The following is a 25,898-nucleotide window of genomic DNA, read 5'->3' on the forward strand; positions in this document are numbered from 1 at the left end:
TGACCAGCCCCCTAGTTCTGATCTTGATGATGTGAAGATACCCCTGGACCATTCTACATCCTTTTGCCTTGCTGTCCCTGGATTTGTGTGGGGCCCAGAGCTCTGTCATCCGTTTCTTTTTTATTTCACTATGGTCTGTTTCTACAGTATAACCACATGGCTTTTATACAATAGTGTAAAATTGTTTGATCCGGTGGTGGATTCCTCCATAGATAACAGGCTGGGTAGCCTTCGGGTAAGGTAATGTCCTGAAGGTATCTGCATAGGGTCCTGAAATCACAAAAGGCCATTCACAAAGGTAATACCCTTTATTCGTAGAGAGAAGATGTCTTTAGGGATCCAGAAATCTAGTACTGGGAGGAGGGCAAGGCTGAGTAGGGATGGCAGGTACATGGCATTCGTAAGCCTGAGAAGGGACACAGGAACCAGCAAGCTAGTGTGGGCTCCAGGCAGCTCCATGTAGGTATTTGAGAGTCACGAGCAATTGAAGGTTTAGGGATCACCCTCAAACCTGGTCACCAGGCAGCCCATGTCTGCTTAGTTCATTCATTATCTATTCTCCAGAATCCATGTCTGGATCTGAGTGTTAGAACTGTGTCTGGGATGCTTTTATATGTCAGAGACAGTTACGCAGATCTTCATGGTGTGGTTTAAGATGGAAGAATAAGGCATTCCCTGTCATCTCTGTGTCATCAGACAAGCTCTTGGCAGTGTGCTCACATACGGTTCTGAAGCCTCTGCCCCCTAGCCTCTGGGGGGACCATAGTAGACCTCAAAGAACATGTCTATGGCACATGAATTCCTGTCCCTTTGGGCCTCCTGCACCTGGGTAACCTTAGCATATTTAAGAACTGAGATATCACATATATCACATTTGTTATAGTTTCATTATTAAAAAATATCTTGAAGCATTTGCTTTCTGAAGAGTAGGTTGTCAGTCTTTAATGAATCCACTAACATCTGGCAAAGTTTTCTTATATGTTTGTCCATTTGTTAGTTTGTTAGACATAAGGCTTCATATAGACATAAGGCCTCATGTAGCTCAGCCTGGCTTTCAACCCCCTCTGAAGCCTAGGATGATGACTCCTGATGCTCCGTCTCCACCTTCTGAGTGCTTAGATTATAGGCATCTACCATCATCGTGCCTGATTTACATGGTGCTGGTGTGAAACCCAGGGCACTGTGCATTCTGGGAAAGCTTTCTGCCACTTGAGTTACATTCCTGCTACCCCCATTTCAAATTTATTTGTTTCATGTACATGTCGGGCGGGGGTGGGCAGTGCATGTACGCACTTGGTGCACAGAGGACAACTTCCAGGAATCAGGTCACTCCTTCCACCACATGGGTCCCGGGGATCAAACTCAGGTCTTCAGGATTGGCAGCAGGTGCCTTTACCCACTAAGCTATTTCACCAGCCCCCTCCTCCCTGCCTTTAGAAAGAATACATAAAGATAGGGCAGGCATGGTATCACCTGCCTTTAATTCCAGCCCTCTAGAGGCAGAGACCCGTCAGATCTCTGTGACTTTGAGGCCAGCCTGGTCTGCATAGCCAGTTCCAGGTCAAGCTGGGCTGTGTAATAAGACCCTGTTCCAAAACAAAGAGGAATTAACAAAGACATATTTTGAAGGGATTTGCTAACGAGTTGACTATAATAAGTGGAGTAGGGCGCCAGCTGCCAATCCTGGATCTGAGGCTGTTGACCTGCCTGCTTGAAAAGACATTTTGTGTTTGGCTTCTCTAATACTTGTAGTGGTAAAGAGTAAAAGAAGGCAGTGAGGATGCCTCTAATGTGTGGCTGTGTCTGCTCCGCTCTTGGCATCTACATCATCAAATGTCTCGTCTCCTGGTTCTCAAGCTGCCTTCCTGTCTTTGATGTATTTCAAGAGCCTTTCATTATTATCACTGGGACCCTTGTCAAGGCTCCCCTGGGTTTCTGATGGCCCACGCAATGTCTTGTTTATTCCGGCAACCTCGGCCTTTGATGCTCACCGTCTCTCTGATGGGCCCTGTCAGCTTTTGCCTCTGACTAAGAAAGGTGGTTGTGAATTGCTGTTTTGTGTGGATTGGAAGAGTAGAGACCCACATCTGGGCAGCATCCCCAATTTAGCTTTTAGCTTTCATGGTTCTAAAGATTCCCTGAGTCAAGGAGGGCTGGCAACTTAACATTATCTCAATCACATTAGCATCTCTTATGTGTATATGAGTGCACACGTGTGCATGTACATGTGTTCCTGTGACTGTGGAGGCCAGAGGTCAGCCTCAAGTGTCATTCGTCAGGTGCTGTCCACCTTGTCCATTTGAGACAAGGTCTTTCACTGGTCAGGAACTCAACAAGTAGGCTAGGCTGGCTGGCCCATGAGCCTGTTTCTTCCTCTCCCACCCCGGAATGTGACACATGCCACCAAGCCCAGCTTTTAAGTTTTGTCTTGTTTTGATTTCTTTTCCTGTAGATTCTAGGGATGGAACTCAGGTCCTCATGCTTGCAAGGCACACACTTTACTAACTGAAACATCTTCCAAGACCTAATTATACCATTTTTGTCAACAATGTGGCCAACTAGTAACTGTATGCCTCTTTGACAGATCAAGAAATTGAGTGTTAGGTAAAGAAACTTGTGAGGTGTCTTGCATTTGGAGTATGGTCACACTGTGGTTCAAGGTAGAGCAGCCTGCCCCTAGGAGTCACCTCTCTCTGCTGCTGTGAACTAGCCTGTGTTCGTTTAGCTGGTACATAGCTGTTGCAGCCCAGAATAACTTGAAAAGATCTCTGGATGACTCTGGACCTGGACTCTGTTTCGTTCTGTTTTGGGTGCATGCCTTATGCAAGCCTTATGCTGCATTTAAAAATTGGAGACTGCTGGGAGCTGGAAAGATGGTTCAGCAGTTAAAGAGTACTTGCTGCTCTTGCAGAGGACCCAGGTTCAATTCCCAGAACCTACATGACAGCTCACTGTCTGTAATTCCAGTTTCAGGGGTTCTAATAACCTCTTCTGGCCTCATAGGGTGCCAGGCACAAAATGGTACATACATTCAGGCCAATAAAATAGAAACAAATATTAAAAAAACAAAAGCAGGGATCAATAAGTTAGAAGAACATAAAAAGGTTAATAAAGAACTAAACATCCTTATAAACTATTCAATAATGATTTGAAATATCCTCTAGTAGCATCAAAGGTAATTTTATATATAGCAAGGAGCCAACTTTGGATTTAAACGATCTTCAGACTAAACACTGGGCCTTTCCTGTTTATTGGGTTGATCAAGGTGCACCTTGCCACACAGCCACTTTCTGGGCAGAATCGGAATGCTGTCTGTCTGACAGCATTAATTCACTGGGTGTTTGGGGCTTAGGGAAAGTAACAGCTGTTGTCTTAGTTACACTTGGCTCAGTGTGTTAGCATGTTTTTCCGTATTGTCTGCTCAGGATAGCAGTGGGGCTATGGCTTAGTATTTTAATGCAATGGAACCTATTTGAGAGTTTATATTTTAGTGTGATTTCAAGGTCTGAGTAAGGATCCTTTACTCCTCTGCCCAGAACCTCCCAGGTAGCCAGCAGAGAGGCATGCCACATCTGACCAATGCCAGTCTCAGGCCCCATGGGCTTTCAAGAAAAGAAACTGAACACAGTGGTTGGAGAGGGCTGTCTAGAACCTTCTTTGATGTGGTTTCCCATTCTTGCAAAGTTTCCAGCTTCTGATCATAGCTATGTAGACTGCTATTTGTTCGAACTGTGTGTAAGATAATATTTTTGGCAGATTTGCTTAAATGGGTATATATCAGTAGACTCAAGAGTTGTTAAAATTTGACCATCTGGAGCTGAGGAGGTAGCTCAGTATGCGTAAAAGACCTGTGGAGCAAACAGGGACCCGAGTTTGGATCCACAATATCCACATAAAAAGATGGACATGGTCATACACATCTGTAACCTTAACAATGGGCATGGGGATCGAGAAAACTCATGGAGCTTGTGATCATTAGATTAGAGTCAGTGAGCACCATATTCAATGAGAGATTGTGTCTCAGAAAACAAGGAGGAAGCAATAGAGGAAGACACCTGATGCCAACTTCTGCCAGTCATTACACACACACACACACACACACACACACCTTTAGCTTCTGTCAAGTTGACATAAAACTAGCTAGCACACATTCCAGAGGCCCTGGCTTTAATTCCCAAGGCAGGAAACAAAAACAAAAACAAAAATTAGGAACACAGGGGCTGGCAAGAGGACTCAGCAGGTAAAAACATTTGTTTCCAAGCCTCGTGACCTGAGTTCAGCCCCTGGGACACGCAGTGGAGAGATAGTACTGAGTCCTACAAGTTGTCTTTTGAATTCCACACACTCACTGTGGCACTCATGCACACACAGAGGTACACAAAAAATGAATGAAAATGTAAAAAAAAATAGGAAATGAAGAAATCTCATCAGTGGTCCTTCACTCGGACAGCCAACAGAACCCAGAGTATTTAAATTACCGCTTTCCAGATTCTTCTCTCACCATCAGAATTCTAACCACCAAGGGCAGTTCCTAGAGTAGGAACACTTAGATAGTGTAGTGCCCCTGCTTGTTCCCAGCCGACTGGAGATCGGTAATTCAAAATCAAAATCAACACAGACTTTATAGGAAATACCTACCCAAATAGGAAATAATAGGACATTTGTGTGTTAACTGTAAAACTTTAAACTTCAGCCATTTGCAATATTGTATTACTAATTGGATTCAAGAAGACTGTAACTATATTTGTAAGTCAGGCTGTTCCTTGCATACAAAGCAACGGTGCTTCCAATTTCCATCCTCCACAGGTTGCTTTTGGTCATGGTGTTTCATCAGAGCAATAGCAACCCTAGCTAGGACAGCATGAGGTGAGCACTCTCCCACTGAGCTACGTCCTTAGCTCTTAGTTTTTGAGATTTTTGAGACAGTCTTGCTGTGCATATCCCAAACTGTCACAGAATTTGATCCTCCTGCCTCAGCCCTAGGGTTGAGATTGCAAGCACACACCACCATGCCTAGCTGAACTTTTGTTGTTTTCTGCCCTTCCTCCCTAGAAGTCAAGCAAAGCAATGGGTTAGGAAAGGTTGTCTGTATACACAGGCAAAGCCAGTTGCTGTGACTGTTGTGAGCAGTAGAGTGAGTGTTTTGGGCTGTGCTGTATAATGTCTCATGCCTTCATAGTCTTATCACTTTAGACAGTGCTTTCCCCTCCCAAGCAGACCAGTGCAATTATGGTTACGTATACTGTAAGCTTCAATAATTGTTGAACATTCCATTATTGTGCCATTATTTTGAGCAAATTACCGGCTGTGATCAATAAAATTTTCCTTTAAGTGCCTATGAACTGAAACCAAGAAACGAGCATTCAGATCAATGTTTAGCCAGAACTAATTATTTTAAATTGCCTAGAAAAGAAAATCACAGCTACTGAGGATATGGATGTCCTATTTTTGGAACTGACATACTTATTTTAATATATGAAAAGAGATAATTTTTCCATTATAATTCTGTTCTTTTGCTGCAAACAATGAGATACATTGCTTGATCAGGCCTGGGAGACTGGCCTGGCCATCAAAGATGCTTCTTGCCCAGTGACCTGAGTTCATTCCCTAGGATCCACATGATTGAAGGCAAGACATCTCCCTCAAATCATCCTGAATTCTGAGTTCCACATGTGTACCATAGGCATGAGTGCCTCCCTCCCTGCCCCATTTAAAAACTTTCTTTTTCTTTTTAGTTTTTTGAGACAGGGTTTCCCTGTGTCGCTTTAGAACCTGTCATGGAACTCACTCTGTAGACCAGGCTGGCTTTGAACTCACAGAGATCCACCTACCTCTGCCTCCTGAGTGCTGGGATTAAAGGAGTGCACCTCCACCACCCAGCTAAAACATTTTTAGAGAGATGCAGTAATTCATGTCTGGTCACACTGTTAAAACAAGGGCACTACAGAGGAATAGTTAGACTTTTACTTTAGAACTGTACTAGGGTTTTTTTTTCCTCTCTGGCAGCTTATTCTAAGAAGTTCTGAATACAAAAATCTAAATTTATAGAAATCTGATTAGTCATGGTGATATATAAAAAGTTGAATAGTAATGCAATGAAAGTGATGAATATTCAGTTTCATCATGATGTGATCCTTCATTCTTTGTGAAAAGATGTTTTTAAAAATATAAAATACATGGTTAATTGATTGTCTCAAAAACAAAAATATAAGTGGTTAGCCCTCTGTAACCTAGGCAGTGGAAGGGAGCAGGAGAGAGACAGCTCCCTGGAGCTCAGTAGTCAGCAGTCTGGCCAACCAGTAGTAGGCTGTGGGTTCCATGAGAGACCCACCTAAAAACAAACAAACAAATAAATAAATAAAGTGTAAAGTAATGGAATAAACTTTCTGACATCCTTCTCTGGCCTCCACACACATGTATGACACCTGCGTGTACATAAATACCACATACAATCACACACACACACACACACACACACGAACCATAAAAAACAAATAAAAATGTTAAGTGTTAAGAGAATCGCAGGGTCTTTAAGAAGTAACCCATGGTTAAGAGTATGTACTATTTTCACAGTGGACTGGAGTTCAGTCCCAGCAATTGTGTTGGGAGACTCTCAACTGCCTATTAACATCAGCCCTAGTGGAACTGATGCTCCCTTCTGGTCATCATAGGCACTGCACTCACATGCATGCACATACCCACACACATATACACATAGTTGAAAATAATTTTTTTAAAGAAGAAATCAGTATCAGGGCTGTGTTTGTAGCTCGGTGATGGATCACTTGCCTGGCATGCATGAAGCTTGGGGTTCAATGCTCACTGCCATGGAATTTTAAGGAGAAAATAATAATTTATGTAGCAACCCCCTGACAAGTCTATGCTGGTTATTTTGTCAACTGGCACAAGACAGAGGCATCTAGGAAGATCAACCTCAATTAAAAAGGTGTCTCAGATTGTCTGTAGACATGTTGATGGGGCATTTTCTTGATTAATGATTCATGTGGGAGAGTCCAGGTGATTCTGGGGTACATAAGAAAGCAAACTGAACAAGCCATAGGGAGCAAAGCAGTAAGCAACACTCCTTTGTGGTCTCTAAGTTCCTGCCTCCAGGTTCCTGCTTGGGTGTCTCTTGTTGCTGACCTGCTAGAAACCCCACCTTCCTTAAGTTGCTTTATCATGATGTTTTATCACAACAACAGAAAGAGCAAACTAGGACACAGGCATTCTTTTTTGTTTGTTTGTTTTGTTTTGTTTTTCGAGACAGAGTTTCTCTTTGACTTTGGAGGCTGTCCTGGAACTAGCTCTTGTAGACCAGGCTGGTCTCAAACTCACAGAGATCCACCTGCCTCTGCCTCCCGAGTGCTGGCATTAAAACCCAGGCATTCTTTTCTGGTTGCCCTACCCTTTCTTTTTCCTGTATCGTTTTTTATATTGTTATCAAGCTGTTGTAGATACATTGTTGCCATTGAGCCTTAGTCTCCCCTTCTGTACTTATTACACAGTCTCCTAATTTTCTTAACTGATTGTGTAACTTTACACTTCCTTTTTCCAAAGTTCTTCAGTGTTTACATTGTTACAACTTAAAAAGTAAGTCATAAAATAGAGCAGCTGTGAGGTCAACTGCAGCTGGGGTAAAATAAACAGCTGGAAAGGAGAGAGTTGCCAGGGGGCTCCCTGGAATCCAGGTGAGGATCCAATGACCCTCTCCCCTGCAGAAATATCAACACCTAACAGGCAGGCTCTTGAAAGTCACTTATAAGGAATCACAGCTGCACTGACTGGTGGCTGGGAGGATATGGGTCTACAATTGGCTACATCTGCTGATGTCAACTAGCCTGAGTTTCATAGGATGTGAGATGTACACCTCCAGTTTTTTGACTACCAAGAGAAACAAGTCTGGACCTATGAGCTTATGTCAGCCTGCAGTTTTCATGCTATAGATGTGGGTTTCTTTAACAAACTGTTTTGGCAACAGCAAGACTACCCACAGAAAGATGAGACTTCAGATGGAACCGAACATGTTTTGAATTGAGGTCATTATGAATTCAGGGGGATTTTGAGGGAAGAATGGGGATTTTTGGAGAGCAGACTATTAACAAAAGGCTACTGCTGTGCAGTCAGGCTGCCCAGCGGAAGGTAGTCTTTGTTTCTCAGGATGTGATTAATATTGCCTCATCATTTAATTTTAGCATTTCTAAAATAAGGAAGCTTGCATTACATCAAAGCAGAGTCTGAAGCCTCAGAGTGCCCATTTTTGCATATATGTGTATATGTTCACATGTATATATATTTATATATACATCTATGTATATATACATGTCTAGATACAAGTTTATTTGTATGCATATATATAAACAAAAATAGCACCATGACAAAAAGATTAGAAGATAATTATCTAAAATAAACAGCTCTTCCACTGTTGCCTTAGCCTGAACAAAATCTCTGCTAATATTTTGAAAAATGGGGCTTTCTGTGCTTGAACTTGAACCCTGGGTCTTCGTGCATCTAGGGAAACCTACCTCTGTGCTATACCTTTGGTCCTTCAAAAATCATTTTTGTTGGCTGGGAGTGGTGGCTCTTGCATGCCTATAATCCCAGCACTGAGGCAGTAGGATTTTGAGTTCAAGACTAGCCTTAACTATGTAGTAAGACCGCATCTTAACAATAAAAATAAAATTAGAACTATGTTTTATCTATAATTAGAATGGAATATGTGAGGTGAAATTACTTCATAGCCTTCTTTTTTCTGTTTATAAGTATGGGTGTGGATGTCACTTGTAATTTCTGGATAATTCCATCCTTCTCCATTTATAGTTTCCTAATCATGCCTCCCTGTGATTGGACAATTAGAAAACTCTACTGTGCCTCTGCACAATAGCAACGGTAAAGGCTCAGTCTGTGTCCACCTGGGTCTGAGGAGTGAGCTGGGCTTTCTGTGATCCACCTTAACTAGTGTGGTGCTGGTCCCCACCCCCACCTGAGTTTCTTTCTTCTTAGTTTCCCTGTGATTTGTTCCTTTGTTGGAGATAGTAGATGAAGGAGCTGGTAGGGACCGCTTGATGGTGTTTGTCTTTCTTTCCTCAGTGGTGAAAGTGGTGCTGGAAAGACAGTAGCTGCCAAGTACATTATGAGCTATGTCTCCAGAGTGTCCGGAGGTGGCCCCAAGGTCCAGGTGAGTCTTGGCGTGGTCAGGGACTCCGTTTGTAGCTGGCCAGGGTGACACACACCTTTGATCTATTTGTAGTTTTGAAAAGAATTTACTTTGCAGAGCACAGGTTGTGTAATCAAGGTACATGAAATGCACAAAGAAATGGAATGTTTCCATAGTGACATGTCTAATAGATAATGAGCTCTCAGAAATTAATCAAAAGGGCCACTGTTCAAATGGAGAATAAGAGACATGAAAGATAGCTCAGATGAAAGGAAGTATAAGTTATTCATCAAACATTAAAAAAAGATAAATTTGTATTAAAACTGCACCAAAACTGGGGCTGTGGATCTAACTCAATCAGTAGAATGCTCACCCAGATGAACAAAGCCCTGAGTTCCAATCCCAGTTCCAATACCACTCAGAGGTAGAGACAGGAAGATCAGAAGTTCAAGGCCTTTCTTGACTATACAGTAAGTCCAAGGCTATTGAGGCTAGACTGGGCTATATGAATCTCTTCCTCAACAAAGCAAGAAACCCAACAAACAAAAATCCCACTACCATCATCATTACTTATTAATTATACCCATCCCATTGTCAGAACCCCTGTAGCATAAGCATTGCTGGTAACAACGTTGGGGCACAAGTCACTTTTGTTACTGGTAGGAGCATAAAACAGTTCAGGTCTCAATATCTCAATAAAATCTAGGAAGGTACACACAGGCACTATCTCACACAGCAGTTCTGATGTTGTCGTTGTTGTTTTGAGATGGGATCTTACTAAGTTGTCAAGGATAACCTTAAACTTCTGCCTCATCCTCCGGGGATACAGGAGTGCGTCACCATGTCCAGGTTATTTGATGCTTGGGGCAGAACCCAGGCTTCACAAATGCTAGCTAACCACTTTACCAGCTGAGCTATAGCCCAAATCCCACTTAAGGGTTAAGTAGCTCTCTTGAGCTGGGCATGTGGCTCAGTGTCAAGAAGCTTGTCTGGGCTGGGCAAGAGTACTTCCCTATCTTGCACAAAGCCCGAGGTTTCATCCCCAACACTGCATAAACCAAGTGTGGTGGTTCCATCGTTGTAATCCTAGCACCAGGGAAAGGGAGGCAAGCAAATGGGGGCAGCCACAAATCAGTGTAGTGTGCTGGAGGGCAGTCTGGGCTGTATGAAACCATCTTTTGAAATGTAGTAAAAGCAAGTCAGGTGTTGGTAGCACACACCTTTAATCCCAGCCCTTGGTGGGCAGACTCAGCAGGATCTTTGTGAGTTTGAAGCCAGCCTGGTCCCAAAGTGAGTTCCACGACAGCTGTGACTATTACACAAAGAAGCCCTGCCTCAAACCAATCAACCAACCAACCAAACAAACAAATAAATAAAGTAATAAGATAAATAAAAAACAAATTAATAAAAGGGAGGAGAGAAAGAATGCATGCCTAGCAAGCCTGAATCCATTGTCCTGAGTTTGTTTAATCCTAGTACTGCAGCCAAAAATAAAAATAATAAATAAGGCTGTGATTTTTTAAAGGAAAAGCTTCAAGATCTTTTCTTTCTATTTCTCCCTAAGAGAAACTGAGTATCATTAAGTGGTGTAGCACATCTATCCCGCAAATAGGAGATTAAAAAGAATAATAAAGATACACACATTCCAAATTGACCTTACACAGAAATGTGAAGTTTATGTAAAGCCCTGGGTTGTAAAGGAGAAAGGCAGTTTAGATATGGAACTAAGTCTGGATGATGGGACCACCCAGAGTTTGCCTCGGTGCAAACTTATCACTCCCTGTGTGGAGTGGGATGCTCCCTCCCAAGCCTTGTGGCATTCTCTCTTCTGGGATGTTTGAGTATACCATAGGAGCACATAGGCTTGTCCCGTAGTCAGTTTTACTGCCTTCATCTTGCCCTGTTTGCTATGGCCTGTGACCCAGTGGCCGAGCTGCAGACGGTTAATGTTGATTTTTCTCTTCCTGTTTTCCTTTGAGGAGACTGATCCAGAACTCTTGGCTTCAAATTAGTCAGTAGCTCAAGAGCACAAGCCAGAAGACTTGTTATTTCTGGAACACATTTAACCATAGCATGTGAATAATTAGACGTACAAGGAATGAGTCACTGTCAAAAGCCCTCTCCAACACCGGGTCCTATCAGCTGAGAAGCCTCATATCTGTGAAGTGTTTTTGCACACTAAAGTCTGGCATGGGACTGGGGTGTTCACACTAAATGCTTCTCCTGTTGCTGGCCAGGAGTTGTGTCACACAATGTGGTGTTGCCCCTGGCTGACCTGAGTGTGAGCCCATTCTAGAAGTAGCAGTAATGTCGGGGCTGCTTTAAGAGTATTGGTTCACTCCTTCCACCATTGTGGGTCCTGAGGAACAGACCCAGCCTTGGCAGCAAGCTCCCCGGGAGCAGGGATTGCTTTGGAATGCAGCTTCCTGGGTCTTGCCCCAGACCTATTAAACCTACCTCTGCATTTTAGCAAGACCCCCAGGTGACTGGTACACACCTAAAGTTTGAGACAACACAAGGTTGTGTTTCTATAGATGTTTGGGAAGGAGAAACTTATTCATTGCTATCTAGCTAGTCTTGCCTCTAGTGTTTGGAATGGAACACATGGGGAAGATGCAATGGCAAGGAGACCTCACGCTTCTCTTTCCTCCCCACTGTGATCACCAACATTCCCAGGAGTGCAGGAGGGGGTCACAGCAGGCAGCATGGGAAACCAGTCCCAGGCTGTGTGGACTCCGAGCTCCGGGTGGCACCCCAGCTTTGGGATGTTGCTTCAAACCAAGAGGGTTTGGGAAACCTAATCACATAAGTAAGATGATTCTGTGGCCATGCAAGAATACATTAGTAAACTATTAACTGGAGAGGTGACTCAGGGAGCAGAGTACTTGACCAGCAGACACAAAGTCCTGGGTTTGATTCCCAGCACTGTATAAACCATGTGTGGCACATACCTATAATCTTAGCACTTGGGAAGTGGAAGCAGGAGGATCTGGAGTTCAAAGTTATCTTCTGCTACATATCACGGTTGAGGCTAGCCTGAGCTACATTGCACTCTGTTTAAAATAAAAATAATTTTAAAAATACAGCTGGGCATAGAAATGCACATCTTCAATCCCAGCACTCAGGAGGCAGAGCAGATCTGTCTCTGTGACTTTAAGACCAGCCTGGTCTACATAGTGAGATCCAGACCAACCAGGCCTACATAGTAAGATCCAATCTCAATAAAAAACAAAGCAAAACCACAATGAATTCTCCAGAAACTCTCCAGGACACATATAGATTAGGCCTCTTACCTTACGATATTCAGAAAGTGGGACTTTGGGGAAAGTTGAATTCGACATTATGTAATAGGCGTACATTATCTTCCTAACACCCTCTTGTCTGTCTCAACAGCACGTTAAGGACATCATCCTGCAGTCCAACCCCCTCCTCGAGGCCTTTGGGAATGCCAAGACAGTTCGAAACAACAACTCCAGCCGGTTTGTGAGTGTCTTGTGCGCACCTCCCATATCCTGAGGAGACAGGCTTTTCAGCCTCTCCTTTATCTTCTAAGCACTGTGCCCTTTGACAGAAATTACTTTTAAGCTTTGAACACAAACATTTCAAAATTGCCTCACCTCTTGAGTTGTCTTAGCAAGAAAAATAACAGTTGATGGAAGGTAGAGCCATTGTCCTGAGGACGTTTGTAGGTGCCTGGAGGAAAGAAATAAGTAGACTAGAGAAAGCCAGAGATCCAGGCCTGCTTGTGGGGACTTTGCTCCTCTGAGCTTGGTCTGAAGGGAGTAGACGCTTCGGCTAAAGGAGCACCTGGGAGATTTTTCCTCTCCTTTAGGTCTCTTCCTGCCTCACCTCCTGGATTTCTGAACCTGCTTTCTGTTTGCTCACAGAATGAAGAGTCCCCGGCCTCGGTGCCTCCCAATGCCATGTCTCCAGGGTTAGGACAAGGTCACCCTTGTAGTGCTGTGAATGCCTTTCTTAAATGTTTCTGACCGAAAGTCTTGGCAGTGGGGTATTGAAATATGACCATTCCAAAAGGTGTATTTCAAAACAGAATACAGATGCCTAGAGATTGAGTGTCCTATTTCAACCATATAGCCTGTCTGGCACTCAGGCAAGAGCCATCTGCAAGGCTGACAGTGAGCTGTCTGCAAGATAAATAGTGGGTGGGACTTTCAAAGAAAAACAGTTTCTTTTTCACTTTAGAAAAAACATTTACTTAAGTTTTTTCATTTAATTATTTTTCTTTAGAGGTAGTCCCCCCCACCCCACACACACACCGCAGGTGCTGGGTCTGCAGATGTATACTACCATGCTGGCATTGGTCTTTATCAGAAAGGAAGGTCTTATTTCCGAGGGAAGCCTTCCAAAGGTCTCGGGCAGTCATTGTCAAGGTCTCTAACGACTATCTGTAAAGCCTGCTTCATGCTCCTCATGGTCTGGCATTATTCTTGCTTGCTTCCTCTTTCATATTTGGGATGTTTTATTCTGATCTTTCTAGGTAATGACAGAAGAAAGATGCTGTGAATGAGTTTTCCACATGACCTTTCTCCCCCTAATTATCATTCTTAACCTGCCTTGTAAAAATAGACACTGTCAACTTTGGCCCTTTAGCTAGCCTCCCCCCACCCCGTACTCACCTTCCTTAGAAATCAGGGAAAACATGGTTATGACTTCCCTTGCCTTTTCCTGTTATAATACGTTTATTTATTTTTTTTTAATTCTGAGAGGATAACTAACTCAGTCAATCTTTAGGAATAGCAAGAGCCCAGCATTTATAACCAAATAACCCTAATAGAGAGAGGGGGAGAGTATAGATTTTTTTTTCTCTGTGTGTCATGCTTAATGATGTCAAAAAGGGGGAAAGTCTGTCTGTCTGTCTGTCTCTCTCTCTCTCTCTCTTTGTGTGTGTGTTCCATGTCCATAGCATCAAATGATATTCTTGCTAATTATTAGGAAATGTAAGTGTAAAGCCACATGCAGTTTTCTGTGTCTTAGGCAAGCATTACAGAGAATGGTAATAACCAAGATACTATTGATTGAAGATTAATACATTCATCTAGAACAACAATATGGCAACCTTGGCGTTGTGTGGTTGTCTGTCCCAGTCTTCAGACAAACAGATGGGGAGAAAGTGAGCGAGTTATAAGCATCTCCTTATTTAGTCTGGCCGTGGGATTGATCCTCTGAATGCAGAATTGTGTGACTGGCAAGCTCGAGGGTATTGTTTTCCATGAAAAAAGTAAGGAAGTCTAGCCCAGAGCTGGGGGCAATCCAGAATGTCTTCCATTGATGAATTTCCTTGAATTATACCCTGTATTCAAAATCTGTTTGGAGCAATGTGTGTTTGTTTACCAAGTCCTAAAGGAAATTGCTAATTTTCTTGCAGGGAAAATACTTTGAAATCCAGTTCAGTCCAGGTGGGGAACCAGATGGTGGCAAGATCTCCAACTTCCTTCTGGAAAAGTCCAGAGTGGTGATGAGGAACCCGGGCGAGAGGAGCTTTCACATATTCTACCAGGTTTTCCTTTATTGCTTTTTCCTTCCCATTTCCCTATTTGTTCTCCATTATTAAAAAGCAAAGCTGGGGTGGCCAGCGAGATGGCTCAGAGGGTAAAGGCACTTGATGCCAAGCCTGAAGACCTGAGTTCAATTCCTGGGACCCATGTGGTGAAAAAGGGCCCTAGGCTGTCTTCTGGTCTCCAGGTGTACAGTAGCATGAATAATAATGTCAGTTTTTCTCCTCAACCCTCAGGGTTAGGCGGTAGTCTAATAAGCTCAGATTGATGCCCCTGGGGTTTGTGCAAGTGTCTAAAAGGGGCATAAGAATGTCCCTGTCCTCAAGGAGTATTGAGTTCTAACTAGGGTGACAAGGCAAATTTCCCTGAAGTTAAATAATTAAGAAATTGTTGACAAGCTTCAAAACAGGAGTAGGAGTGTTTATTTGACTATTTGCCAAATAGGAATTTGTGTGGGGAGAGTTGGAGGTATGGGAAGTCAGGGAGGCAGGAAGCACCCTAGGTAGAGAGGGGGATGTGTTGAGCAAGGAAGTCTGGTGATGGGAGTGAAGTGTCGGGCAGGGCAGTTACCTCCAACAGGTTCACTACTTGATGAGAGCGGTTCAGTAGGCTTGGGATCCTCAGAGCAAGCTAGGATGCCCCTACTCAGACCTCAGAACCAAGCATTCTGGACCAGTGTAGAGGCCAAGACACACACACACACACACACACACACACACACACACACACACACACACAAAGGCTTTGTTTTGTTCTTCTTAAATTATTTTATTTTATTCAATGTGTATAAATGTTTTGCCTGCATGAATGTCTGTGTACCGCACATATGCCTGATGTCAATGGAGTTCAGAACAGGGTGTCAGATCCCCTAGAACTGGAGTTACAGATGGTCATGAGTTATCATGTAGGTGCTGGGATCTAAACCCAGGAGTTCTGCAAGAGTAGTAAGAGTACTTACCCACTAAGCCATCTCTCCAGCCCCCTAGATGCTTTGAAGTCTGTTGCAGGCTTTAGCAATTGTCCAGTTCAGTTGTTATTTCTATTGTTCAGTCTCCCATGCACCAGGCAAGCACTCTTCCACAAAGCTGTATCCTCAACCCTCTTTTTACTTCTTCCATTTTAGACAGAGTCTCACTCCGTTACTAGGCTGGCCTTGAACTCACTTGGTAGCCCAGGCAAGCCTCAAAGTTGTGATCCTCCTACCTTAGCCTCTCGAGTAGCTGAGATGATCATAGACATGCACCTCTAGACCTTGCCAATCCAGCTACTTAGAAAGCTGTTTCTGAGTAAATAGAAATATAAGCATGCCATATTCGAAATTGTAATGTTTTCATTAACTTAATGATTATTTTCATAATAGGAATTTGTAGTTTGGTTTCTCTTTGGTCTGGTTTTGTTCTAGGATCTCTAGTTTAGAAAGAAATTAGCTTGTGGGAGATGCTCACAGTCAACCTCAGTTACATAAGCATCTTCAATGGCAACCAATTCTTTTAGTACCTATTTGTTGAAAAAGTACATAGTGGGTATGGAGAGAAACATGGTGTCTCTCCAGGACCAAGGGAACACATATGTAGGATAAAGAGGCCTGACAATGTCAGTGCTGCTCACCAGAAAGCCTGAGGGTCAAATCTCTTGGAAGAGGGAAGCAGGCCAGGACCAAGAACAGCCTGCTGGATTGAACCATGAAAAAGGACAGGAGAGCAATTTTGTCAGAGCAGTAAGAGGAGATACTATAGGGTGTGGCTCAGTCTTGGTGAGGAAGCAGACTGTGTGGCTTGAAGAAGCTCAGCGTCAAGAAAAAGCATCCAGTGAAGGCAGAGAGCAGCATGCACGGACGGAGTTGGAGATGCGGGTGTTTGGAGATGCAAGATGGAAGGGTGCGTGTGTCTGACGGAGAAGACTGAACTGGAGGGAGTTGAAGGGAGGAGGGAACTGGAGGGAACTGAACTGTTGTCTTCAAATGAGAGCAAAAATAGGGGAAGGGAAGATTCTGCAGGGGCTGGGATGTGGCCTAGTTGGTAGACTGCTTGCCTAGCATGCACAAAGCCTCAGGTTCAATCCCCAGCACTGAATAAACTGGGGACAGTGATTGTATTAGTTACTTTTCTGTCGCTGTGATAATGCGACATGACCAAGGCAATTTGTGGAAAAAAGCTTTTATCTGGGTTTACAGTTTAGAGGGTTGGAGGTCATCCATGGTGGGGACAGTATGGCAATAGGTGACAGGCATGATGACTGGAACAGGAAGCAAATAACAGGCATGATGACTGGAACAGGAAGCAAATAACACTTATCTTGAACCATGAGCATGAAGCAGGAGGTTTCAGGACATCAGAGAAATAACCCACAACCGTTCTAAAATATACATCCTGGGGGAGAAGTGTGGAAGAGCTAAGCTGGACAGGAATTCAGTGGCTGCTGTCTGTTTTGCTTTCTCCTTTTCCACAGGGTCACTAGTATAGCATTCAGTTCCCGTACTAACAGGAAGAAAACCTGAACTCTCTCAGGCTTTATCAGAGTTGAGAACTGGGAATTGGGCTGGGGAGATGACTATTAAGAGTGCTCTTTCAGAGGACCAGGTTCAGTTCCCAGATCCCACATGGAGCTCATAGCCATATCTAACTCAGTTCCAGAGGATCTGGTGCCCTCTTCTGGCCTCCATGGGCACTGCCTGTGCACATGGTACACACACACATACATACATACATGCATACATACATACATACATACATACACATAGGCAACTCCCATACTCAGTAAAACAACAAAACCTGGAGCTTGCAGACTGATCTGGGGCTTAGACAGATGCAACCCCAAATGATATTTATAAACTCCCTCAGATACTTCAGGCTGGAACCACTGAGAATTTTTGGAATACAAGTTTAGAGACTTTTCCCCACCTGGGCTCAGGATGGTGTTCCTGAAATTACAAGGTGTCTGTGGTGCTTTGTGGACCATGTCCTGACACGTCCTGTGTGCTCTTGTGGCAGCTCATCGAGGGTGCCTCTGCAGAGCAGAAGCAAAGCCTTGGCATCACCAGCATGGACTACTATTACTACCTGAGCCTCTCGGGGTCCTATAAGGTGGATGACATTGATGACAAACGGGAGTTCCAGGAAACCCTGGTAAGTGTGGGTAACAGGTGGGGCTGTCTCTACTCTCCTGCCTGAGTGTCAACTGAGGCAGGAGAGTAGAGAAGGTCACTGAAGCAGACAACAGTGTGACCTGCTCCCCTCAGTCACTGTAAGCACTTCTGAAAGCCTGTGTTCAGCACCTTGGAGAGCCATACACCCAATTGCCAGGCAACGGTTTGAGATGAATCAAAATCTAGTTTATTACTGTCCTGCAAGACTAGTCTGATAAACAGACCAAGACAACTGAGGGGGTGTGTTTAGCATGCTTGTCTGCTGAGCAGCCAGTACTTGGAGAGCTGTTCCTTAGGAAGGCCACAGACAATGAATTTTAGGGGTTGGAGAAAAGTGCTTGCTGTTCTAGTAGAGAGAGGACCCAAATTCAGTTTCCAGCAGCCATATCAGACAGCTCACACCTGCCTAGAGCTCCAGTTCCAAGGGATCTAATACATTCTTCTGGCATCTGTGGGCTCCTGCACACATATCTACCACACAGACACACAAAGGTAAAAATTATATATGTATATAGTTTTAGACTGGACATAGTGGCACACACCTTTAATCCCAGCACCAGGGAGTCAGAAGCAGGTGGATCTTGCTGAGTTCAAGGCCAGCCTGGTCTACAGAGTAAGTTCCAGGATAGCCAGAGCTACATAGTGAGACCCTGTTTTGTTTTGTTTTGTTTTGTTTTCTTAAGTTGAAAACACTTTGAAGTTTTGCTTGTTTCATCCTCTTGACCTCGTTTTTTTTTTTTTCTTTTCTGTTTCCAAAGACTTTTTTGTTACCTCTGACTTTTAAGGTCAACGGACAGTCACTGTGCTCTGGACTGTCTACATCATACACATGTCACAGTCTGGGTTACAACACTAGATCTTCAAGAGTTTGTGACCCACCTGAAATTAACCTATATCACCCAGTCTAGAACATCCTTCAAGGACTGCACTGCCACTGTCCTTTGAGTCAACAACAAGCTCAGGCCTGTTTGTCTACTGAGAACTGAGGGGGGACCCAGAATGAGCAGGGGAGGGTCAGCTGGAGGGGTGTTGGTCTATTGCTCAGAAGTGACAGGAAGAGTCCCAGGTCCCAAGACTATCCAGCCACAATCTTCAAGGAACAAAGAGGAAACTGTGGATGAAGGATCCAAGACTCTCCTTGGGAATGCTTTTCTCAAGTTACAGAAAACCAAGACTCAGCCACTTTAATTTAATGTACTCGGAAACTTGGCTTTTAGTAGTAGTCTGTTGTTCTAGAGGTTTTAAAAATTTTTTTGCTAATAAAAATATTTTTTGCTAATAAAAAATGCCTCCCTCTCCACAAAAGGGAAGGCATTTTGGTGTGGTTGGAATGGGATAGTAGTATCCTTGGAGAGGGTTGGCATCCAGAATACACATGGGACAGGACAAAGCTGGAAGTTTGTGCCCAGACTCCTGTCCCCCGAGTGTCTCTCTTCTTGGAGATACTCTAGGGTTTAGGGTGTTCCTAGAGAGTATATATTTCTCTCTCTCTCTTTTTTTGTTTTTTTGTTTTTTTTATTTCTGAGACAAGGATTCTTTATATAGTAGTCCTGGCTGTCCTGGAACTCAGTCTGTTGCCTAGAGAATATATTGTATTTAAAAACAGACTTGCCCTTCCAGCAGGACTTCTAATAGCACATGAAGACTACTAGGGAGATGGTGGGTTGGTCAGCAAATTACTTATAACAAATTGTTTGAGGCCCTGAGTTCAATCCCAGAACCCATGTTGATGATGAAGAGGAGGAGGAGGAGGAAGAGGAGGAGGAAGGCTTGGAAGCATACACTGTAATCCCAGCTCTGGGGATCCCTGGGACTTGTTGATCATCTAGCCTAGCCAAATCAGCAAGCTCCAGGTTTCATGAGATATCATGTCTCAAACAAATAACATGGAAATCAAATGATGAAGACACGCCTAACATCAACCTCTGACCTCCACATGCACATGCTCCTGCACACATGAGCACGTACACACACTTGTGCTCACACACAGAAAGAGGTGAGTGAGTACCCACGTCACTGATCACATTGTATGCTGGAGATTTCCCATCATGGCTGCAGGCTAAGCGACACACTAGCTGTGCAAGCCTCTCTGTGCCTTCTCTGTCACCCGCTTACCCAGTCAGCAGCCAGCCTGCCTGCCTGACTTCTCTCTGTCTTCCAGCATGCCATGAATGTGATCGGCATCTTCTCAGAAGAACAGACTCTGGTGTTGCAGATTGTGGCTGGAATTCTCCACTTGGGAAACATCAGCTTCAAAGAAGTGGGCAACTACGCGGCCGTGGAGAGCGAAGAATGTAGGTAGCTCTGTCCGGGCTGTGGAGCAAGGGATGTGAGGGGTTATCTGCAATCAGACACGACCTACGCCTTTGCTTGGCCTAGTTCGCTAGTAAGGTGCCTTGGAAAGCAATGAGAAGTCGTGTGTCCTAAAGAACAAAATGGCTTCAGGAGAGACTGGATCTTCCATGTCCCTCCCCTCCCCCTCCCTCTCCTCTCCTGTTTTTTCGCTCTTCCTCTCCCTTATCTCATTCCCTCTTCCTCTCCTCTCCCCTTCCCTCCTTTCCTATGTGGTTTTCTCTCCCCCTCCTCTCCCTCTCTATTCCTCTTCCCTCACACACCTACATGTCCTACACCACAGATGATTTGAAAATTATTTCTATTCATTACTAATCTTGGAGAAGCCTTGCAGAATTTAACCTTGAACTAAACGTGGTATGATAATAAACATCTCGTTTATTGTCATTTTTTAGTTTGGGGCTACACACACATGCCATGGCATGTATGTGGAGGTCAGAGGACAACTTCTGGGAATCAGTTCTCTCCTTTGACCATGTATGTCCTGGGGATGGAAATCAGGTCATCGGAACTCACTGAGCCATCACACTGGCTCTTCATCTAGTTTCAAAGATGACATCACACTTTAATGATGACTGGAGGACTGGCTTAGTGACTTAGATGAGTCACTGGGTGAAAACCTTTCCTGTGCCTGGCCTTTATGATGAATTGGTACCTGAATGTCCTGACAAGCAAGTGACAGGATGCTCATGGGTTTGCAGTTTGTCCCATGGATCTGATTTAGATTAGATTTCTGGACACAGAGAAATGAACTTTGACCATTGGGTTGACAGTTCTGGTGACCATGTCTGTCTTAGCCACATCCTTGAGACCCAAATGGTCATTTTTTATTCTTTCAGAGGAAACTAGAGTCCTTCCTATAGTAAGTTCCACTGGTCCCCTATGCCTGCAATCCACCACAAACCCTATGACCATGTGACCCCAGCCCCTCAGGCACCAGTGGTACTCCAGGCCGTTCTCAGAACTCACACCCACTCTAGCCACCCAGGAAGGCATCTCTTCCCTTCTCAGCATTCTTCGGGGGATAATTTTAGATGCTTGGTAATAAATAGTATCCCACTCATTGCTGACAATGCAGTGGGGAGATTTCCATTCCAAATAAGGATCCTTTTTTATGTTTTTCTTTTCTCATAAAAGAGGGAAGTTCTGCTAACGTCTGATGTCGATGCCTATCTTTATCTGATAAAGACAAAATATATTTAACAAGGGAGGGTCCAGAAAACGGTGAAAATGCAGAGTGTTCATGCAGCTTAGGAATATGACCTAGTCATATGGTAACTCTGCCTATGGACTCCCTGGACTTCACCCTTGATATGAAAGAGGTGTACCCATGTGCATGGCTAGAGTCATTGGCACCTAGCCCTGTCACTTTAGCAGCTCTGGTGTGGTGGTGGTGTCTATGGAAGGGGCCTGGAATTCTCTGGCTCCCTGAGAAGTAAAACCCTCACTGCCTCCTTGTACTTGAGTATCAATTCAAGACCCTGACCCAGCAAGCATGTCCCTGGGTCCTCCAACTAACAAGGAGTTCACTGCTCAGTGATGACATCTGGGGTTAGCAGCCTTCCCTGGTACATGTGGAAAGGCTTGTGAAACTGGTAACTGCTTGTGAGATTCCCTGAGGGATGGTGGGTGGTACAGTGGAGGTCAGAGAAGGCTAAGCTATGAGCCAAGTCAGTTTAGCAGAGAAGTAACACAGCCCTAGCCATCATTCCTGAGTTCTGTGTTCTTCATTTGGTTGTGTAGTAACATGGTCTGCTGGATACCTGTTTATGCCTTTGCCAACCTCTGCCTCCTCTCCCTACTGGTCACTAGGGTTCCCAGAGACAGGAGCTGCAAAGTGGCCATATATACATTCTCCTATTTTCAGACTATGGTGTGAGCTTCTTTCACCATGTTCCACAGGTGTTTTTCCAGGTAGCATCGTTTATGGAAGATTATTCCGTGTCCATTTCTTTTTTATGGCTGCATAGCATCTATTGCTTGGCTATACTTTGACTCATTTGGCCACCATCTGTTGCTAAGTATGAAGATGGTGACTGGGGTGTGTAGCTCAATTGCTATCTGATATTCATAAAGCCTTGGGTTTGATCCCAGCATCACATAAACAGGGCCTGGTGGAGCATCCCTGAGACTCTAGCACTCAAAAAGTAAAAGCAGGGTCAATAGCCTTGGTTCATCCCATCTTTCTTATGTCTGAGTATATCTTTGGAATAAATTTATCAAAGGAAGCTTTATTAAAGACTAGCCAAGCTGGATGATGGTGGCACACGCCTTTAATCCTAGCACTCAGAAGGCAGAGACAGGCTGATCTCTGTGAGTTGGAGGCCAGCCTGGTCTACAGAGTGACTCTCAGGACAGCCAAGGCTACATAAAGAAACCCTGTCTTGAAAAACCAAATAAATAAACAAATAAATAGCTACCTGAGCATTTCATAATTAGAAACAACAGGTTTCCAGCCGGGCGTTGGTGGCGCACGCCTTTAATCCCAGCACTCGGGAGGCAGAGGCAGGCGGATCTCTGTGAGTTCGAGACCAGCCTGGTCTACCAAGCGAGTTCCAGGACAGGCTCCAAAGCCACAGGGAAACCCTGTCTCAAAAAAAAAAAAAAAAAAAAAAAAAAAAAAGAAACAACAGGTTTACTAGTAAAAAGCTAAAATCTCTTTCAAACTGGCCCACTAAAGCACTCTAGCCATCTAGTGGACCTTGGACTAATGGGAGCATAGATTTCCTTTATGTTGCTGAGAAGCCAATCAAACCTTAATGCTGTGTACTTTTCCATATCAATATAGTAAAACTGTGTACATTGAGTCAAGCATTACCTGAATGTGATTAAATATTAAATTAAGAACTTTGTCGATGAAAAAAAATACTGCTTTAAAACCACTGAGTAGTTCAAGTACATATGATGTCACTGATCCACCCATTGATAAACGGGTTAGAAACCTTCGCCAAAGCCTAACAAACCTTATTTACTTGATCTTGGCCTTCCTCCTCATGTAGCCCAGGCTGCCTCAATAGCCAAGGATGACACTGAACTTCTGGTCTTCCAGTGTCTGCCTCCAAAGTGGCAAGGTTACAGGAAAAATATGCCTTCTCATTGAGAACTCTGGCCACACACTTAGAGATGAAGAAATACTGTCTACTTAAATGCTTGGCCAACTGAGGCCAACAGCCAAGTAACAGTCACCCTTGAACAGGAGATCTTACTGGCATATTTCACTAGGTTCATGCATTCCACAAACACTGTCATTCCTAAACCTTTCTGGATAAGCCCAGGTTACACTTCAAACAATTTAAAAAAACAGGACTGCAAGTCTGGGCACTCGAACAGATAGATTTACACAGCTGAGGCATTGCATATTGCCAGAATTATTTAAGTACACCAGTGTTGTTCTTTTTCAACCTGGCAGAATTATGTTTTTCCCCATTAGAGAACAGTGGACTTAAGTGGGACAATGGAACAAGACTTAATGATAATTATCATCCTGTGTTGCCCATCTTGAGTAGTATGTCTTTGAGGATGGGAATGGAGTCTATTGGCTAGTTGAAAGTTTCCTTTGTCATAGGAATGGAGCCTAATGACTGGTCAATCCTGGAGAGTAAACATTTAAACCCTAGTGTCAAAAAAAAAAAAAAACCCAAACCCTACTGTCCTAAGCATCCCTTATCTCTAACAGGCCTCATTAGTAGGCTACTTATCTTTGGGAGGTTTTGGAGGCAGTGCTCCTTTAGCTAAATTCCATTTGTGTGACTTAATGTCCCCTAAGCAAATATATTAGTAAATCCTGTATAACATCAATTTTATTACTTTGAGTTTCCTCTACATCACTGCCACACCTGTTTTCTATGATGTTTGGGGGTGGAGCCAGGGGCTTGTGTATTCATGGACAAGCTCTCTTCTGATTTACATCTTCAAACCTGCCACTTCCTTAACTGTATGAAGAAATAATTTTATTTTGCCACATCCTTCTGACTTTTCTGTTTTCCTTGTAGTTCAAATTTAAGTGGGAAACTTAGGTTGAACCTCACCTTACATGCTAACGTGTTGAAATAGTCTCCTAACAGGTTCTTCCTGGTTCCCATGACTGAATGACTCCACTGGTCTTACACCAGCTTTTTATGATCAGTCCTTGCTTCTTGCCTCTCCTTCCAAAAGCCTCAGTGCTCGAGTTTTTCCCCAGCCTCGGTCCCACTCACACACCCTCATGGAAATTCACAGCCTGGAGGAAATCAGACTGAGCAGAACTATAATTTCAGCACCAGGGCAGCCACAGAAGAAAATACAAGGCCATAAAACCTTGTGTTTGAAAAACATGGCATGGATTTTGTCCAAACCAAGTGCCGTACTTCCTCTCTAGTCTGCTCAGCTCTCTCCCCCAGCTGTGGCTCTGGCTCTTGGCCACACTCCATGCCTTGTTTCCGAAGAGCCTGCAGCCCTTCAGACCCACCCTCTTCTGGTGGAGAGCTACAAGATGTGGAAGGATAGCACATGTCCCGTCACTCCCCCCATCTGCTTTGTCTCAGGGGGTCTCATCTCAGCCTTGTTTGGTTTTCTTAGCTGAGGCCATAAAGATAACAGCAATAGCCGTTTACCAGAGGCTCAATTCTTCCCCCCTTTTGGCATGGGTATGGGCTTGGGGAGAATTCCATGTTTACTAAACAGACACACTGAGCTAACTATTCACTGTATAAAGCTGTTCACTGTGGAGTTCCCATAAATGACGAGAGAAGCCCTAGTGAATATGCTCCAATTTAATGGAATCCCAATAGGGAGATTTTCCAATTTTTAATGGAATCTTAATAGGGAGACCAACATGGATTTGACCTGGAAGGCTCCCACCTCAGCTTCATGAGTAACTGGAATTACAGGTGTGTGTTACCACACTCAGCTACTATGCTTGTATGTGTGTCTGTGCAGGGGCACATATGTACATGTGGAGGCCAGAGGTCCACCTCAGGTGTTGTTCCTCAAGATCCATCTGCCTTGTTTATTGAGATATGGTATCTCACTAGCACCTGGGACTCCCAGTTATGCTAGGCTGACTGCCCAGAGAACCCCAGGCAACCCCAGCTCTGGGATTACAAATGTATAATTACAAATCCCACCACACCCAGCGTTTCTATCTTGGTCCTAGGGATCGAACTTGGTTCCTCACACTTACTTGCACAGCAAGAACTTTACCACCTCAACTGTCTCCCCAAACCCTTCTATAAACTGCCAATGAAAAACCCATGACATCTAGTGAGATGTCCTCCTTGATGCTCCTGGGAATGGCTTATTCCATCTCTGACACTTGGTGAATGCTTTCCTGGTGCCTACAACTCTACATGTCCAGTGTGATTGATGGATGTCCTCTGTCCTTACTCAGTGCAAAGGAAGAGTTAGATTCTAAGAGATAACCATTGGGGGAAATCAATGCCTAAGAGGTAGATTTTTGTGAGAGGACATGTGTGATATCCTCATGGGTGAGAAGTACACTGCTCTGGGATTGGCTTTTCTTTTTTTCAGAGACATGTTCATTGACTAACTCTATTAGAAGTTAATGCTGAGAAGCATCAGTTGGTTAAATCACAACACTCTCTGCAATCTAAGATCAATCTTTTTGGGAGGCTGATGATGTCTTCCCATTGTCAAAGAGCCCTTTAGTGATTTTGTTTTGTTGTTATATATTTGTTTGTTTGGTTTTGAGATGGAATCTCACTGTTTAGCCCAGGTTGGCCTTGAATTTATA

General features: G+C 43.9%; 1 protein-coding gene across 1 annotated transcript in view; it reads left to right on the top strand.

Moving 5' to 3' along the window:
- Positions 1–25,898, top strand: part of Myo1e (myosin IE) — a 189,448-nt gene that overhangs the window by 97,725 nt on the left and 65,825 nt on the right. Inside the window, exons 5-9 of the mRNA XM_040740350.1 lie at positions 9,088–9,175; positions 12,548–12,637; positions 14,541–14,672; positions 17,661–17,795; positions 19,977–20,109. Coding sequence (XP_040596284.1) covers positions 9,088–9,175; positions 12,548–12,637; positions 14,541–14,672; positions 17,661–17,795; positions 19,977–20,109 — 578 coding nt within the window. The remainder of the gene's footprint in view (positions 1–9,087; positions 9,176–12,547; positions 12,638–14,540; positions 14,673–17,660; positions 17,796–19,976; positions 20,110–25,898) is intronic.

This window comes from Mesocricetus auratus, unplaced genomic scaffold (genome assembly GCF_017639785.1).
Source record: "Mesocricetus auratus isolate SY011 unplaced genomic scaffold, BCM_Maur_2.0 Super-Scaffold_100691, whole genome shotgun sequence".
NCBI lineage: Eukaryota > Metazoa > Chordata > Mammalia > Rodentia > Cricetidae > Mesocricetus > Mesocricetus auratus.